The 17,209-nt window shown below is 50.7% G+C and overlaps 1 protein-coding gene across 3 annotated transcripts; it reads left to right on the forward strand.

The window, feature by feature from the left end:
* On the forward strand, window positions 1–16,830 carry Dpcd (deleted in primary ciliary dyskinesia homolog (mouse)). 3 transcript variants are annotated; one of them, XM_055591542.1, is made up of 6 exons: window positions 1–330; window positions 4,342–4,422; window positions 10,686–10,810; window positions 11,216–11,349; window positions 16,037–16,139; window positions 16,544–16,830. In XM_055591542.1, the coding sequence occupies exons 1-6, from the start codon at window positions 60–62 to the stop codon at window positions 16,646–16,648; spliced, it is 819 nt and encodes a 272-aa protein (XP_055447517.1). In that variant the 5' UTR covers window positions 1–59; the 3' UTR covers window positions 16,649–16,830. The 3 variants fall into 3 exon arrangements, with proteins under 3 accessions (XP_055447517.1, XP_055447519.1, XP_055447520.1); XM_055591544.1 differs by having other exon boundaries at window positions 1–123; XM_055591545.1 differs by lacking the exon at window positions 4,342–4,422 and having other exon boundaries at window positions 1–123.
* The last annotated feature ends 379 nt before the right edge of the window (window positions 16,831–17,209 follow it).

Genomic DNA, 17,209 nt, shown 5'->3' on the forward strand with positions numbered 1-17,209 from the left:
GGCAGTTGCCATGGCAGTTGCCATGGCAGTGGCCGGGCGCGTTTCTGGGCGGAGAGAAGATGGCGGTGACTAGCTGGCTGGAGAGTTTGCGGTCGGCGGAAAAGACGGCGCTGCTGCAGGATGGTAACTCGTGCTCCCCGACCCAGGGCGGGCCTGGCGCCGCCGACCCCAGGGAGGGCCTCAGCCTGGGTGGGCACAGCTGGAAGTGTAGCTGGCAGCCGTCTCGCCAGCTTCCTGCATTTGCAGAGGAGGAAACTGAGGCCCAGCGAGTCTCCGGTCACCAACCTCTAATTTTCCTTACACCATCTCGCCGCGCTCAGAGTTTTGTTGGTAATTCTCAGTAATTCATTTTACGCTCAACATCGTACCTCAGGGCTGTGCCAAGAGGCTAATTTCCCGGAGGAAACTGAAATCCAGGGCAAGTTTTAAACAAGACCCAGGTTTTGCAGATAGTCAGGTATAACTGTATCATGACCTGGGACCCCATGCACCTCAGTTTGGGGGTCCTAACGATGATGGCAGCCCAGCGGCACAGAAAAAAGGGACACCAGGGTTGTTGGTTGGTTGGTTAGTTAGTTGGTTCGTTGGCTGTTTCGAGATAGCGTTTCTCTATGTAGCCTTGGCTGTCCTGAACTAACTTTGTAGACTAGGTTGGCCTTGCACTCACAGCGATCCACCTACCTCTGCCTCCCAGAGTGCTGGGATTACAGGTGTGTGCCTGGGCTTGACACCTGGGTTTTAGATCAACTAATACTATGGATTCGCCATGGACTCTTAATTTGTTAGGACCTCGTTTTCTTCAAGTGTAAAATGAATTGGGTGGCTGCCACTGCTGGTTCTGAAGTCCTTCCCAACTGTGTTTACAAAGTGGATTTCTAAGTGTCCTCTGGTCTTCAGGGGAGATAGAGCAAGGCCCAAGGTGCAAATGACTAGGAACAGGAGTTTGAAGTCATGCCTTTCCCCATCCTGCAGCTGGCCAGTGTTGAGTCCCTTGTTCAGAGCTCTCTCCCTGACCACTTGGCAGCCAGGGTGAATTAGGTCTGAATTCCTGAGGCTTTGCCGCCTTTAGAGCTAACAGCTGGGGACTTCACATCCACAGGTAGATGCCTGAAGTTTATGGAAACTAAAATCAGGTGTCATTTGTTCCTAACTGCAGCTTTTAGGGAGGCCTGGACTATGTGCTAGAGCAGATAGAAAACAACAACAAACAAACAAAAACAGCCAGGGTCTGTGGTCTCCTAGGTGTCCATAAAATGATCAAGAAAAGATGTGTAGGTAAATAGCAGCTTGCGTTAATTAGAGGTTGGAGTCTTAGCAAGGCAAAGACTGTAGACTCTGCACTCAGGAGGCTGAAGCAGGAGACCCCAGCTTCAGAGAGAGGGAAGGAGGAAAGGAAGTGAGATATTATGTGAAATGCTAAGAAAACAGGAAGGTGAACATAAAATGTTCTCTTTGGATGATCACCAAACAAAAGCGGTGGTATTTCCAGCCCAAAAGAAAAAAAATTTTTTTTGGGGGGGGGGCAGGTTTTGAAACAGGGTTTTTCTCTGTGTAGCCTTGGCTGTCCTGGATTCACATTACAGACCAGGCTGACTTCACAGAGCTCCACCTGCCTCTGCCTCCCTGAGTGCTGGGGTTACAGGTGTGCGCCATTGCGCCCAGCTCCCATGAAGATTTATTAATAGTTATTTGTAAGTGGAGTTGAAGGGATGACTGTGTGTGGAAGAATGGATCACGTGTAGAGGTGAGGCAATCTGGATGTATGGCCAGTTATTGAGGACTAGCGAATGTTACGTGTTGAGAAACAGCCACCTTTCAGACACTGGCTGCACTGTCCAGGTACCAGGGTACCGGGTAAATAGGAGTCTCTCTTCTCAAGAGGCTGTCAGAGGAAATGGTAGAAAGTGAAGAGATATACAGAAACTGGGACATGCTGCGATCTCGCGGTGTGCAGATTTGAGGTGTGTCTTTGCTTTATTTTGAGATAGGGTCTTGGCTGGCCTAAAACGTGCTGTGTAGACCAGGCTGGCCTTGAAGGCACAAGAGGTCCTTCTGCCTCTGCCTCCCTAGTGTTATGATAAAAGGTGTATACCATCACACCTGACACAGCTTTTGTTTTTATTGTGTTAAAAAATACATATAGCATAAAATTGGCCGTCGCAGCCCTTTTTAGGTGCACAGTGAGGTGTCATTAAGGCCATTCACGTTGTTTTGCAACTGTCGCCACCTTCCAGCTTCAAAACTTCATTCTCAAAAGCAACACTCCGTACCCAGAAAACATGGCTCCACACTGGTCTCCCCAGCCCCTAGCAACCAGCCCCTAGCAACCACCATTCTACTTCTGTGTTTCAGCTAATCTGACTAAGCTAAGAGCTTCATGTAAATGGGATCAAATGGTATTTAATTATGTAAATGGAATCAAATACTATTAATTATTTCACATAGCAAAAGTTCTTCAAGGTTCACTATGTTGTCATTTGTGTCAGAATTTCCTTTTTATTTTTTGTATGTGCTAATGGGGAGGCCGCAGGTTAACCTTGGGTGTCTTTCCCACAGTTCCCAACTTGTGGGAACTGGTTCTTTCCCTCTACCATGTGAGTTCTGGGATCAGTCAGGTTATCAGGCCTGGCGATATCCTCTTTCACCAGCTCAGCCATCTTGCTGATCTTCACCTCATTTTGAGAGAGGTTCTCTCACCAGTCAGAGCTTACTGGCTGGGCCTGGCTAGCTGACCAGTGAGCAAGCCCCAGGACCCTTCTGTCCCCAGCTCCCCAGTCATGGGGTTGTATGTAAGTCACTGCCCAGGATTTTGTGTATGAATGCTGGGGATCAAATTCAGCTTCTCATGCCTGAGTGGCCAGCTCTGTGCTGACTGCATTCTCTCCCCCAACCTCCTCCTCCTCCTTTTAGAAAGCTATTTCACTGTGCGCGTGCGTACGTGCGTGTACTCCACCCTCGAGTCTGCTGGTGGGCACTGGGGTTGCTTCTGCCTTTTGAGTGTTGTGAATGATGCTGCTTTGCACATGACTATACAAGTGGATGGTAAAATCTGCTTTTGTGGCTTTTGGTCAGAGAGCAGTATTTGGGGAGTGTGGTGTATTTGTATGTGATGCCTGCGTGTAAGCGTGCAGGAGCATGCACCCATGTGTCCACACAGGCCTTAGCAGGCTGCCAGGCGTGTGAAGGCCACAGGCTTTCCCTTCAGCCCTCTGTCACTCCCTGCCCATCGCAGCCTCTCACTGAAGCAGAAGCTCACCATTTTGGCTTTTGGGACCCGCCTGTCTCTGGCCCCGCATTGCTGGGTTTGCAGGCATGCACGGCCACACCTAGCTATCTGTGTAGGGCACTGAGGTTTCAGGCATAGTTCCGCATGCCGGCCGAACAAGCGCTCGTCTCTGTGAGCCATTCAGATTATTAAGGGTGTTCACACTTCTGGCCTGCCAAGAGGCCTTGCAAATTTTGGGGTAAGTTGCCTGAAATAGGAATGAGTCAGGGAAACAGTTTGCCCCAGAGGAGGACGTTACACCAGAGAAGCCACCATAGGGCACTCTCATTCCTGAAGCTGGTGGAGAACGCGCCGGCACAGGCCCCTTTCCTCGGTCCATCTCTGCTTACCTGTAAGAAAAAGGAGAAGTGACACAGCTCTCCGCTTGAGCAAGTGCTTGTGGGCCTGGAGGCTCCCTTGGGTTCTTCAATCTTTTTCATGGATGGTACATCGATGGTTTTTCATTCTCTCAGTGAGCGTTTGAGCTCCTGTTATGTACCAGGTACCATGGCCAATCTTGGGGAAACCATGGACACTCCCCCCCCCGCCCCATTCAATGGACAGGACAATAAGCAAAGACTCACAAAAGAGATGTAAACCAAGTGTGTGTCGGGAAGAAAATACATGATGATAGCACCCTGGGCTGTGTGGCCTGGGGATGCGGGGGGGGGGGGGGGGGGGGGGGCAGCGAGGCTGTGTGGCAGTGAGGAAGTGGCTATCTTGAGAGACCGCTCCGTCAGAGTATACAGCCCTGGATGCTTGTACCGCTGTCCTGGTGGGGTAGATGCTGTGAGGTAGCCGCAAGTGGTGAGGGGCACAGAGGAAGAAGTGACACAGCCTGCATGGACCTTCTATTGTTGGGAAGAGAAGCATAGCTTTGGGAGCAAAGACATGTTCAGAAAAGGGCAGGGAGCCCAGGGCACATCTTAAAGCCACCGTGGCCATGAGTTGGCCTCTGGCAGAGGTTCTGGGGGCTGTTGCTGTTTGGGGGAGGAGAAGGGGTGTAGTCGCCTCAGTCTGCAGGGAGCAAAGCAAAGGGAGACTTTGAGGTAAGGTGCTCTCTGCTCTGTGCGTAGGGAAGAGGATGGTGCACTATTTGTTCCCCGACGGGAAGGAAATGGCGGAAGAATACGACGAGAAGACAAGTGAGCTACTTGGTAAGTGTGGGGTTCCCAGGGGACCCTCAGCAGCTCGTGGGGCTGGTGGAGATCCAGTTGAAGCTTTGGGCCTTAGGCTTGAGGGGGACTCAGCATGCAGCGTGCTCAGTAGGGAGAGGGAGGTCCTTGGGGGCAAGGCTGCTCCTGAGAACAGTGTGGAGTTCCTCGCCTGGTACAGCCTGCCCCCAGCTCCTCAGTCAGGACTAGGAGCCTCATAAGAAACAACTGGAAAAGCGCACCGCAGAGGAGGCTGTGGAGAGGAGAACAGGGGCAGAGGCAAGGCTTGTACTTCAAGACTTTTGCTTGCTTGTTCTCTTGCTTCCTGAAGCCTCACCACAAGGGCAAGCAGATGTGGCAGCTTCTGACTTTGCCTCCTGGACGACACCCTGACACCTTATTAAATATGACCCTCACCTTGAGGAGTGACGCAAACCGGTGATTTTACGGCACTGTTGCTTTTCTTTCCGCAGATTCCCCCTCCTTAAGAATAGGCTCATAAATAGGAGTTCCAGCTCGGATTTCAGGGGATTATTTGATTTGCCCATTCTCTGTTCCCAGGTATGCATATCAGCATTAACTGACTTCCCAGAGCTGGGTGCCTGGGCCTGTGACAGGGCCTAAAGCTGTCCGCCATGGGAGCTGGTTTCTTTATTAAGTTGCACCTGAAATGCTAAGACCAATGATGAAGCCACAGGCTGTGTTATTTTCTTGTCTTTAGTCTTGACTTTCATTTCTTCCTGGTCTGATCGACAGGTAGTATTGGCGAGGGAATTTCTTTTTCCCTTTTCCTGACAGCTCATAAATGTCTCGAACTGACAACATGGGTTATCCTGGTTTGCATATTCCTCAGTCTCCAGTCTTAAACCGTGTGTGTCCTGCGCATGCTCAGCTGCTGAGAAGTGTTGATCCCTGCTTATTATGAGCTGCTTGGGCTCCAGTCCCAATGGTTTAGTCTAGCGCTATTAAAAATCTTGATGTGTTTAGCATATGACACTGATTCGTTGGAAACCAATACAGTAGTAATATCCTCACAATGCATTGTAATTTATAGTGCTCCCAGGGGGTGACAGCCTTGGAATGCCTAACAGGGGAGAACTTATGAAAGCAGAGGTCACGTGAGCTAGCCACTACCGTCACCTGCCAGCCCAGCCACAGCTCCTGCCCAGCCCCTCATGTCAATCCTTTTCTCCACACAGCAAATAAAGCAGGTAGAGCTGCAGAGACCATAAAAATAGACAAACCCAGCCCCTTTGCTGTGCCCAGTCGTGATATTAAAATTAAGAACAAGGCCAGCGTCCTTTCCATAGCACCTGACCTTCCACTTCTGGCGGTGACAGCTTGGGTTAGGCCGTGGTGCCTTCAACAGTCTTTTTATTTCACAGCAAGAATGGAGGAGAGCCATGGTTCACCATTTGGCTGATTTACCAACAGTGACAATTACATACTAACTGAGCACCATCCCCGGCTTCTCATGAGTTACTACTTGTGATCATATTCATGTAAGCCCTGTGACACAGGCGCTGATGCCCCGTTTTACAGGTGAAGGAGTGAGGACGTGTTGAAAATGACAGAGCTGGACGGAGCCTGAGCCAAACTTGGCCCGGCTCTGTCCCAAGAAGCGTTTGAGCATCAATGTGCAGGGGTGAAGTGTGAGAGCTGAAAGTGTTCAAATCCTGCTCGTTTTATTTTGTCTTTGTTTTCTCGAGACATGGTCCTCCTGTGTAGCCTGGAACTCACTGTACATCCCAGCTGGGCGTCTTAAAGCTGCGGGTAGAAGGATGAGCTATCAAGCCCAGCTCAGATCCTTTTCTTATTATTTTTTATCTCCCTTAGCCTCCACCCAGCTGCCTTGCAAGGGTACTGTCCAATATTAGTTTCTGATCGTTTGTTTGTTTTTGAGACAGGATCTCTGTACATTACCTAGGCTGGCCTCAAACTCATGTGCTCAAGTGGCGCTTTGGCCTCGTTTCCCAATAAGCAGGACTACAGGCACATGCCACCATGCCTGGTTATTAACGTAGAAACACAATCGCAGGTCCGGGACTGGCCTGTGCTTGTGCATACTATGAAGAAAAATATGGATATAGTTTTTTTCAGCAGTATGTGAAATGGTTTCTATTTTTTTCTGCAGCTAATATACAAATTTGATAATAGGTCAGACAGGTTTTCTGTTAGAAAAAAAAAAGCTAGAAAGTAATTTACAGAGGAGGAATTGCCAGTAGGTGTGCATCTGTCTGGGACAAAGTTCCTCCAGTCGGTGTTAATAAGCATGTTAGTGTCATCTTTTTTCCTATTCTCTCGGGGCTATTCATTCCCACCCCCCACAACGAACGCTGTATGTATTCATAGAGGAAAAAGCTGAAGGGCCTTGTAACAATGATCGGAACATCAAACCAACCCCCAGAAGAACACAGCGTGTCCAGGGGGCCCGAGGCTGAAGGGCAGACCGTCCCCCAGCGATTACATTTGGATTACCTCTTAATCTGCTTTGGTATTTGACCGCCAGCCTAACCACCACAGGCCGCATTTGGAGGATATTGAGTACTTTCATCCCCAGGCACTTCAGCGGCTTTATAAATGACCCACTCGATTCCCTTCAGCCTCCTCTGGGATGGGCCACGGCAGCTGTTTAATAGCCACATAGCAATGTTGCAGTGTTTTAGGGCAGAAAAGAAGAATCCTGCATCCAGTTTAAGCTGCAGGGAGTATTTAGGAAAGGGGAATGTAATTATCCGTGTTGGAAGTGGGCCAGGCCTCCAAGCTTTGGGGAAAGAGGCCTTTAGGACCTCCACTTTCCAGCCCACCTGAAAGATGGGGTGCTTTCATCAGTCTGGGGCATCAGCCCGCTTCCTGCTGACTTGGGGAAAGGCCCCCAGGCATTGCCCCTTCAAACATTTCCCTTCACCGGGTCACTGGGAGTCTCCTTTCCAGAGACTGGCCCTGACTCAGCCCAGGAGATGACAGCGTCCCAGGTTGTCCCAGGTTGTTGCCTTTCCCACACCAGTTTGGGTTTAACATATAATCAAATCAGAGCGACAGCAGGTGGAGACAGTTCTCTGTTGCCGCAGGAGCTGTCCTTGAGTGCAGGAACAAAGACGAAACCAGGAAACCCAAGGCTGTGGTTTGTACTCAGTCCACATGCATGGGAAAAGTGAGGACTTCAGAATCTTTCCCTGAATCTTGCCTCTTGGAGGTTGGAAAGGGAAACCTCTGTGTTATACTCTAATGAAGAATATAATTCCCCAAGGTGTTAAAATTTTTTTTTAAAGTGAGACAGCCAAGAATGCCAAGCTCCCGTAACCTTGAGGAGCCTTGAAGGTGAGAAATGAATTTCCCTTCTAGGGAAGGTTTCTGTGGCAGACTGAGTGACCATTCCTTAAAGCAGAGTAGGAGGGGACTCCCGCAGTGGTTCTTGCTTCCAGGGACCATATTGGTAATGCTCCTGGGGCAACAAGTGCAACAGCCCATGCAGGGCTGTTGCTTCTCCAGCCCAGGGAGGCAGTAATCCTTGCCGCCCCTTCAGATAACCAGACCTGGCCTTTAACGGCGAACACATAGAAATAGAAACCATGGTGATGTACACCTTTAGTCCCAGCACACGAAAGCATGAGGCTAGCCTCATCTACACAGCATATTCTGGGACAACCGGGACTACATAGAGAGACCCTGTCTCAAAAAAAAAAAAAAAAGGAAAGAAGTGCTGAGGAGCCCTTGGGAACGTTGCGCCTGCTTAGAATACTTAAAGACTGTAGGTTAGGTCTTTAGTAATGACTGAGTTCTGGATTATTATCTAGCCCAGGGTAGCCCAGGATAGCCCAGGAGGCTATACCTCCATCCTGCCAGCCTTCTAAATAAGTGGCACCATGATCAGTAGACCTGAATTTTAACTGTTGCTTGCAAACAGATCTCCCTGTTCCCCAGTAATTCTTTATACTCGGTCCCCTGGAGAATAGGCCAGGGGTCGGGGAGGGCAGTGAGAGTGGGCAGGTGGGGAAGAATGCCTCCTCAATAAACAAGTCAAGGGAAAGCTGTTAGACTAGGCGGCTCCTAAGCGAACTTGCTCCCGTTGAGCCTGTGGCGAGTGTGTTCTGCCTTATACTCGGTGGTTCCGCTGGGCAGTGGGGTGCACTTGATCGCAGCACTTGGAAGGCAGAGGCAAGTGGATCTCTGTGAGTTCATGGCCAACCTGGTCTACACAGCAAGTTCCAGGCCTGTCAGCATTACATAGTAAGACCCTGTCTTGAAAAAGCTGACTGATCTCAGGTGTTGGGTAGTCCTGCCCTGCCATGTGAGCTGTCCCCCGGTACTGCTGTCAGCATGTCTGGGGAAAAAGTAATTTCCTGCCTTATTTTCTTCTCTATGTAGCTGCTGCTGGGTCTCCCTCCCCCTTTTCCTTTCCAGCGCTAAGGATCAAACTCACAGTCCCTCGCACATGCTTGGCAAAGGCTCTCCCACTAAACTGTACAGCACTTTATCCATGGTTTGAGGATCCAGGCATGACCTTCGCTGTAGTAGGGAGCAGGCTTCATCAGCTTGTCATAGTAAGCTGCTGCCAGGAGGCGTCTGTCACTTGTTTGCAACTGTGACAGAGACCCCAGAGGCTGGCTTCCAGTTAAGTGAGGTAGCCAGGTGGCTAGGTTTACATACGCTCCTGGTTACAGTCTATTCACTTAGGGAAGTATTTGTGGACATAAGAAGGTGCCTAGAAAGCATATTTCCAAGTTTTACTCTTCCTTATTAATTTTCATTATAAACTTGCAAATGTGTTTCTAGGGAGAATTTTGGCCCTAAGATGTAATAAAGCCACACTGCAGAATGCAGCAGACCTTATAAAAAGCCTGTGTTCAAAGGAAAGTTCTAATTTTACATGACACTTCTGTGTTCGGCTTTTGTGCCCACAGCAGTGGCTCGTGCAGGATTGGCCCGGCTGAAGCCCGTAGGTCTGACGCTGCCACCCTTCCGCCCCACCCTGAAAACAGACCCACCCCTGGCAACAGCTGTGGTAGCCCACCTGACCTTTCAGAGGCGGCAGGATTTCCACAACGGCTGCCCAGCTCCAAAGTGCCAGGCTTCTTACTGCAACGGAAGGAGAGGGAAGGGTGGAGGGGGGGGATCAGGGTAAAACCTCCACCCCATCAGCCAGGAGCACAGGGCTGAGGGGGCTCACCGAAATCCTGGCAGTTTCCCATAATGCCCACAGAACCCATGTCTGGATTTATGATTTTCATAGTATGTGTCTTATTTTAAAAGACAAAGAACAACGGGAAAGACCAGGCCTGGTGGCATAGCACGCATGATGCTGAGCCAGGAAGGTCGTCCTGAGAGCAGCAGTAGCCTAGGCTACAGAACGAGTTTTCAGCACAAAACAAACCTAAAGGGGAGAGGCCAAAAACAGCATCATCAACAACAAAAAAGTCTTTTGCAAATATATGAGCTGTAAAACGTGGGAAAGTAAAGACTTATGAGGATCTGTTTTACAAAACAAAAAGCCCTACATTTAGTTAGTGCATTTCAAATGCAGTGAACAAATGCAAGATGAACATATAAAACAAAAATAAATAAACTCACAAGAATACGACATGTGCCTAAGGTTGTATTTGTTGACTGCAATACTAGAGGTTGAACCCAGCACTTGGGGAAACTATTGCTGAGTTACACCCCAGCTCAAGATTATATTTAAACACAGCTTTTGGGCTGTAATGGTTTTTGTTGTTGTTTTAAGCCAGGTGTACCTGAAATAGGTAAAAGTCTTTATTTGGACTTTCTGAATCATGAGACAACTCTGGACAACAGCTTTCACGCAATTCATCTTTCCTTTGCGTAGTTTTTTAGGGGGGAAAATGCGTCCAAAGGTGGGTGTGCTGGTGCAGCTGCAATGCTAACACCTGAGGCCAAGGCAGGAGGAGGAGTTGGAAAACAGCCTGGGCTACTAGTCAGACTGTCTCAAGCAACAAACCACAGCTAAGCTTGCATTTGGAGACTCAGATTTCCCGTTGGTAGAAACGGCCTTCTTGGCTCCTTGCCTTTTACTGGGTGCCACGCCCATGCCTCCCAGAGCTGACTGCCCACCTTTAAGGTGGACTTTGTAAGCCTTCTGCTGCTGAAATGCCCCAGTTTGATCTCCCAGCTTACGCCATTCCTGGCCCAGATGCAGAGGGCCCAGCATCGAGACCAAAGCCCTGGCTTGTCCTGCTCCAGTTAGCCAAGGTCCTGTCAGATTTGGCAGGAAAGAGCTTTAATCCATTCCTTGTTTCTCTCCCCAGTGAGAAAGTGGCGTGTGAAAAATGCCCTGGGAGCCTTGGGCCAGTGGCAGCTTGAAGTGGGAGAGCCAGCACTCTCAGGAGCCGGGAGCCTGGGAGCCGAGCTCATCAAGGAGAGTAGTGCCAATGTATGTCTGTCCGGTTTCTTCTGGGGTTAGGGGGAGATTTATGACCCCTCAGGGCAGGAACCATGATTTGTTAACCACTGAGCCACGCTAGGTTTGTGTGACCATCCAAAGGGTTTATCCTGGCCCTTCTAGGTCAAGGCCTCCAGGCCTGGTATGTCACAGCAAAAGCAACTGCTTCAGGGGAGCCATGGGAAGAGCAGAGGGCTTCCTTCCTGTCTGGCTCTGCGTAGAGCCCAGGGAGGGAAAGGAGTCAACCCTTCATACCTTTCCCCAGGAATGGTCTTTGATAAACTAGGTATCATAGCACATGCTTATAATCCCAGAACATGGGGAGAATGAGAAGTTCAAGGTCGTCCTACTGCATATTGAGTCTAAGGCCAGCCTGGGCTAATTTGCTTTTCACAGCCCATCTTCATGCGCAAGGACACCAAAACAAGTTTCCAGTGGCGGATTCGAAATCTCCCCTACCCAAAGGATGTGTATAGCGTCTCTGTGGCTCAGAAGGAGCGCTGTGTCGTTGTTAGGACAACTAACAAAAAGTGAGTAGGGTGTACGAGCTGGGGTAGAGTGGCATGAGGTCTCAGGCCGCCCCTGACCTGGGAGGCAGGCTGACCGTAAACCTTGGGGGAGCTGAGGGTGTGTGAGGTACCTGTGCAGGGCTCCGTCATGTAGGAGAGCTCCAGCTGGCGTCTGCCTTGGCTCCTGGCCCCCACTGGAGCTCACGCGACTGTCTGTTGAATGAATGGGGGTTTAAGGGAACCACATGACCGTTAACTTGCAATCTGGTAGTTTTGTGCTAAGGTAAGACTTGGCCTGGTGAACTTGGCTTGGTGACATCACACGTTGGCAGGGAGCCGTGTCCTGGAAGGCATACATGGGTGGCAGTCTGAGCCACAGTGTCAGACTGCGCAGCGCTACACTCCCTGGACTAAGGGAAAGTGGGCTGACGTTCGGCTCGCAGAAATCTCTGGAATTCTGCCTCAGATTCCCTTTGTCTGCTGGGTGAAGGCAGTGAGTGATAAGGTCTGAGAGAAGGTGCCAAGGTACGATCACATTTGGGTTTCTGATACCCTGACTAGTCACAGTTGAAGAGCCTGGAAATGGATCCATTCACCCTGAGCTGGAGAGAATATGGGGCCAATTCTAAACTGGAGCTTCATTTTTGGGAGGGTCTTTGGTTTTGTTTTACCTCCTCATTCACAAGCTTCTGAACTATCCAGCTCGCTGGGTACAGAGCCTAACCCCTTGGTGCCTCTGTACCATTCGCCACTTTACAGGAGTGCTCCCTGCCCGCCGCCCCCCTTCAGGTGGTCGGGTGGTCTCCCTCGGTCTAAGAGGCCTTCCTACAGGGAAGCAGGGGACCACCCAGCCACCTCCAGAGTAGCCCTGGGTCCTAGCTTCCTCTTAGCAGCCCCATACCCTATCACTTTGGCAGGGTTAAAGGGACAAGGGAAAGGGTGGAGATGAATGAATTAATTTCAGGATTATTGCTGTACATGCAGCCAGCAGCCCCTGTAGTGGACCTTGTCTATAAATATAAAGTCATAATAATAAGGGTTTACGTTTATAAAGCACACTGAAGTCCTCAGATAAAAGGCAGTTTATTCCCGTTATTGTTCTCATCATTAACAGGAGTCAGTGCCTAAAGTGGAATTTAGCAATTTCAGACAACAGAGAAATTGCCTGTAGGAAAACAAACTCCGTGCTTCAGCAAGCATTCCCTGGTGTAAGAGGCCCTGGGTCCAAACTGAGAACAAAAGTGCTTCTGATAGCACTTGAATCTGCAGCTTAGCACTTTGTGGAGCTGGCTGCTGCCTCTTTTTTGTCCCCCAGAGGTCACTGTCGAATACAGATATCAGGCAGAAATGTGATTACAAGCAAGTGCTAGAAGAGAGGCTAGCTAGCTCACCAAAAAATTCCTGTGTGAGCAGATCCTCTGGGCCCGTCTCTTGCACACGTATACCGTCTCTGCCGTAGGTGGCGCTGTTGGCCAGGGGGCCGAGGCTAGTGGGGCACTCCAGCACCCTGTTGGGGACACTGTTGAGATGCTAGTGGGGACAGGGTAGAGTGAAAGTGGTACCCTAGCAAGAGGGCTCCCCATAAAGGGGGAAAAGCGATTTTTTCGTGCTCACATTGATACTGAGTTTCTGCGTCCTAACCACGCTCAGCCCTGCCCCCTGCAGGTCTGGTCAGTTAGGAAGCTACAGAGGCCTCCAAACCTAACCAGCCCCTTCCTGTGCCCAATGGGAGTGTCTGCCTTCGACCCAGAGAAACACAGTCTGTGCCTGTGCTCTCAGTCATCAAACATGACACAACGGTGTTTTACGTGCACAGGCTTTAATTTTTTCCAGAATGCTTTTAAAATCTCTTTCCTGGTTATTTATACAATGCAGAGGCAAACAAAAAACACATTTGCTCTTATCTCTACATTAATGGTCGTAGGAACCATTAAAGTCAGCACGAGGTGAGCCGAGGAGAACAGTGTGGCCTGCTAGCTCCATTCCTAGGCATCTTGAGTGCACACTTTTCTTGGGTTCTGCCTTTGTTCACCTGGAAGTGTGCCCCCATTTTAATATTGTAGAATGTGCTTCCCAGCCATAGCTACACCGTTGGTCGCCTTGTTGGTACCTGCCTGGCCCCTGCAGAATGCTGTTAGTCATTCTGCTTGAAGAAGTTGATTCCACTGTCTGGTGGTCCTTGGCCTCGGCATTAACAGGATGAGTCGGGGAAGGAAGAGACTGTTTCTGTGGCTCCTGTGCGGTACCATCTGGTTCTGATGAGACTATCTGGATAAAGATGGCTCCACACCTCAGCCTGGAAGCTGGCAGCGGAAAGATGGAGTCTGCTGGACTGCGAAGACACAAGCTTAAGCCTAGCCTCTGCCATGTGTCAACTGTAGTATTTCGGCCAACTTCTCACTTAGGCGAAGCATGCTTATACCACCTCATGGGTTGAGTAATCTGACATCAGATTCGTGCACCCTGTACCATAGCCACGGTGCTGAAGAGACACTGGCTGCCTTGACACTGACGATGCTCTAACTGGGGCTTGTATTAGTAAGCATGACTAGCAGACAAGCCTCAGTGGTCAGATAACTTGTGCCCAGCCACCCAGTGGGACTCCCTTTGGTAAGCCTCTGAGTACCTTGAGTGTGGGCCTGTTCATTATGACTCTAGGGGCAGCAGAAAGTAGGGACATGCTGTGCCCAGGGCCTGATGTTTAAGCTTTGCCTGCTGCCACTCTGAGGGCAGGACTGGCTGGGGACCTCTCTGGATCCCTGCCAAGCCAATGTGCAGGCTAGAGTGGGAGGCAGGGCTTGTAGAACTGACCACAGCAGTCCAACTCCGCCCCAGCTCTCCTTCAGGGACTTTCCCTGAGCCCTCTCTGCACCCTTCTCCATTCATGCTGGGAAGGAAAGGGTGAGGGGTCCCAAGGAACTGGCCAGGGACACAAGTAGAGCAGGCTGAGAAGACTCTGCCAGAAGGACAGTGGTTCCTGCCATCCAGGCGCTGGTGAAAATCTCAAGTTCGGCTATTGTCTTGGCAAGCCCTAAGATGGGTAGGTGAATACGGGATGGCCATGCAGAGAGGGCAAGCTCTGATGTCAGGAGTCTCTAGGGAAAGATTGCTTAACCTCACCCAATAAACACAGTCCATCATAGATGCAAACCAGAACCAAGCCTCTCAGGCCTGTGCTCCCTAGATGAGTGGCAGGGGTAGGGCAAGGACAGGGGCAAGCCATACCCCCTAAGTTCCCTACGATCCTGAAGTTGCCATAGGGGGTGCTGGGGTGGGGACAAACCCTGGGCTGCTTCTCCATTGGCCCTGCCTGGGAGTGGGTGTGGGAGGTGCTTCTCAGCTGGGTCTGCTTTCTGTGTATATTTGCAAGGAAGATGTTAACACTTCCTAACCGGCCTTTGTGTTCACCTAATCTCTGCTGTTTAACCTTTGACCCCCTGCTATTATCAGCGTCTGCCACCTTTGCTGGCCAGACCAGGGCCCCAGGAAAAGCCCTCACTCAGCCTGTTGGCTAGGAAGAGGATGAAGCAGGCATTCCACCCTGTTGCAGGCAGATGGATCGCCTTTCCCTGGGGCAGAGCTTTGGAAAAGAAAGCAACTTGGCAGTACCATTAGGATCCCCAGCCCCCACTCCTTTTGAACTGTCAGTCTTTAAATAAACATTCTTTTCCTGCGCTGGGTCCCAGCACCTTGGTGGGGAGAGGGGAACCTGGGAAGAGAGGGCCCCCAGCCTCTTCTGAACTGAGGGATTTGGGCAGGGAGGACAGGCCAGAAGCGCTGCATTGATGTCAACTCTCTGAGTCCCCAGGGCATCAGGGCTTTTGAAGTGGACTCAGTGTAGCTGTCACCACAAGGGCCAGGTCCCTCTGAAGTATTAAAAGCCATTCTCTCTGGGCTCTTCTCTTGAGTTTGTTTGTACCTGCCCGAGGCATTTCCCTCCTCAGCCCACACAGCCTCTCCCTCTGCAGAAAGGGATGCCTTGTCCAGGTGAGGGCTTTAGCAGCCCCTGGCCAGTGCCCAGCCCACATGCCACCAAGGAAACTGCTAAGTGAGGCTGTTTAGGCCCTGGCCTAATAAGCATCAGGCGAGGATCAGGCATGAGGAAATCTCTGGTCCTGTCTCCTACAGCACTGACAACTGCCCAGGAAGGCAGGGGCGCCTTACCTCCCTCTCAGCCACACTCCCCTAGGGATCTGCTACCTGGTTGGTTTTGTTCTTGCTATATATGTGAGAATGGAGAGGTGGGATCCTGAGGCCAGGAAAAGGGTCCAGAGTCTGAGAGCCAGGTTCCTTTAGTCTTCCCGTAAAGAGAGCGCTTGGTGGTGTACTTTGGTTTTAATACTCATTTTAGTGAGGCATTGAAAGTGACCCAGTCTTTCAGTGCGATCTCATGGAAGTAGTGATTGTACTACAGCTTTAGGGAAACAGCCCTAGACATCCTACCGATGCTCATTATGATAAGCATGCCATTTTCTGGTGTCCCCATGAGGCCTGTGATGCTCTCTGGCTAGTTGGAAGTGGTGGCCCTGCATGGTGAGTCACACTGATGCCTGGCCATAAGGCCACCACTGTCCTTTTGATTCTAAAACCACAAACTCAAAAACAGGCTGTTCTTGTTTGCTCTCTAGCTGAAGAGAAAGTTGGGGAGAGCTGTGTTCTGTCAGGGTTATTATGCTGGTTCCCTAGTAGCCTCTTGGTGTCCCCGCAGATACTACAAGAAGTTCTCCATTCCTGACCTGGACAGACACCAGCTTCCTCTGGACGCCTCTGCCCTGAGCTTTGCTCATGCCAACTGTACCCTGATAATCTCTGTAAGATTTGCCCAGACTTGGCATCGGGAAGAGGTTTCTCTCCCATCACTCACATCCCTGACTCCAGGCATCCCAAGCCCTTAGTGTGCTTGTTGGAGAATAGGCATCTCCTACTCATCTGGGGGGAAAGGAGTGGAGACCGTGGGTACCAAGAAAGAACCGTACCCCAAAGCTCACGGGGTAGGGGTGGGGGTAAGAGGGCAGAGTATGATGGGGAAGTGGTGGTCATCACAGGACTCAGGTTGCCATCTTGGGCCTGCTCCTCCCCAGCCATAGGACCTGAGCAAATCCTTCAGACCTGCACACCCAGCTTTCCTCAAGTACGGGGAGGACCATGAGCCGGAGGGAATGTGTGGCAGCAGGGGCTTGCAACTGAGTTGTTTTTACCCTGCTTCCCTCCACAGTATCAGAAGCCAAAGGAGGTCGTGGCAGCTGAGTCAGAGCTACAGAAAGAGTTAAAGAAGGTAAAGACAGCCCACAGCAGCGATGGGGACTGTAAGACCCAGTAGCTGTCGTGGGCCTTGCACCTGCAGTGTGGAGGAGCCATGAGACTTCCAGGCTTGCGCATTTCTGCACGGGCAGCCTCAGGTCTTCTGAGAACTACAGTGTCCACGGAGCTGGATGCCGGAGCGCAGCCCACTTCTGCCCGCAGCCTTGTTGCTGAGTAAAGTCATTTGGAGTTGCTCTAAAAGGACTGCCTTTATCTCCCTTTGTATGCTGCCTGTCTCTGGGTACCTGGCCTTCCTAGGGAAGGTGCTGGCGTGACAGCCGCCCCACCACCCCATCCTGGGGACACAAGCCTTCCAGCTGAAGGGACGGAAGAGTGGGGACATGGCTGGGCACCTTGTCAACTCCCTTGTGTTGGCCTGCTAAGGCGAATGGCTCAGAAAAAAACTCCCCTGAGGTAGGTGTGGGCAAAGGGGAAATTTAAAAATGCAGCTGTGCTGGAAACATGGCAGAATCTTAAGTCACTATTGCTAAAAGGATTGAGGGTTACAGTATTGTCAAAGGTGAAACAGGCTGGAAGGCCGCATAGGTGATAGCAGCTTAGTACCCCAGAGCCCTTCCAC

This window comes from Psammomys obesus, unplaced genomic scaffold (assembly GCF_907164565.1).
Source record: "Psammomys obesus unplaced genomic scaffold, mPsaObe1.curated_primary_1811, whole genome shotgun sequence".
In the NCBI taxonomy this organism is placed as follows: domain Eukaryota; kingdom Metazoa; phylum Chordata; class Mammalia; order Rodentia; family Muridae; genus Psammomys; species Psammomys obesus.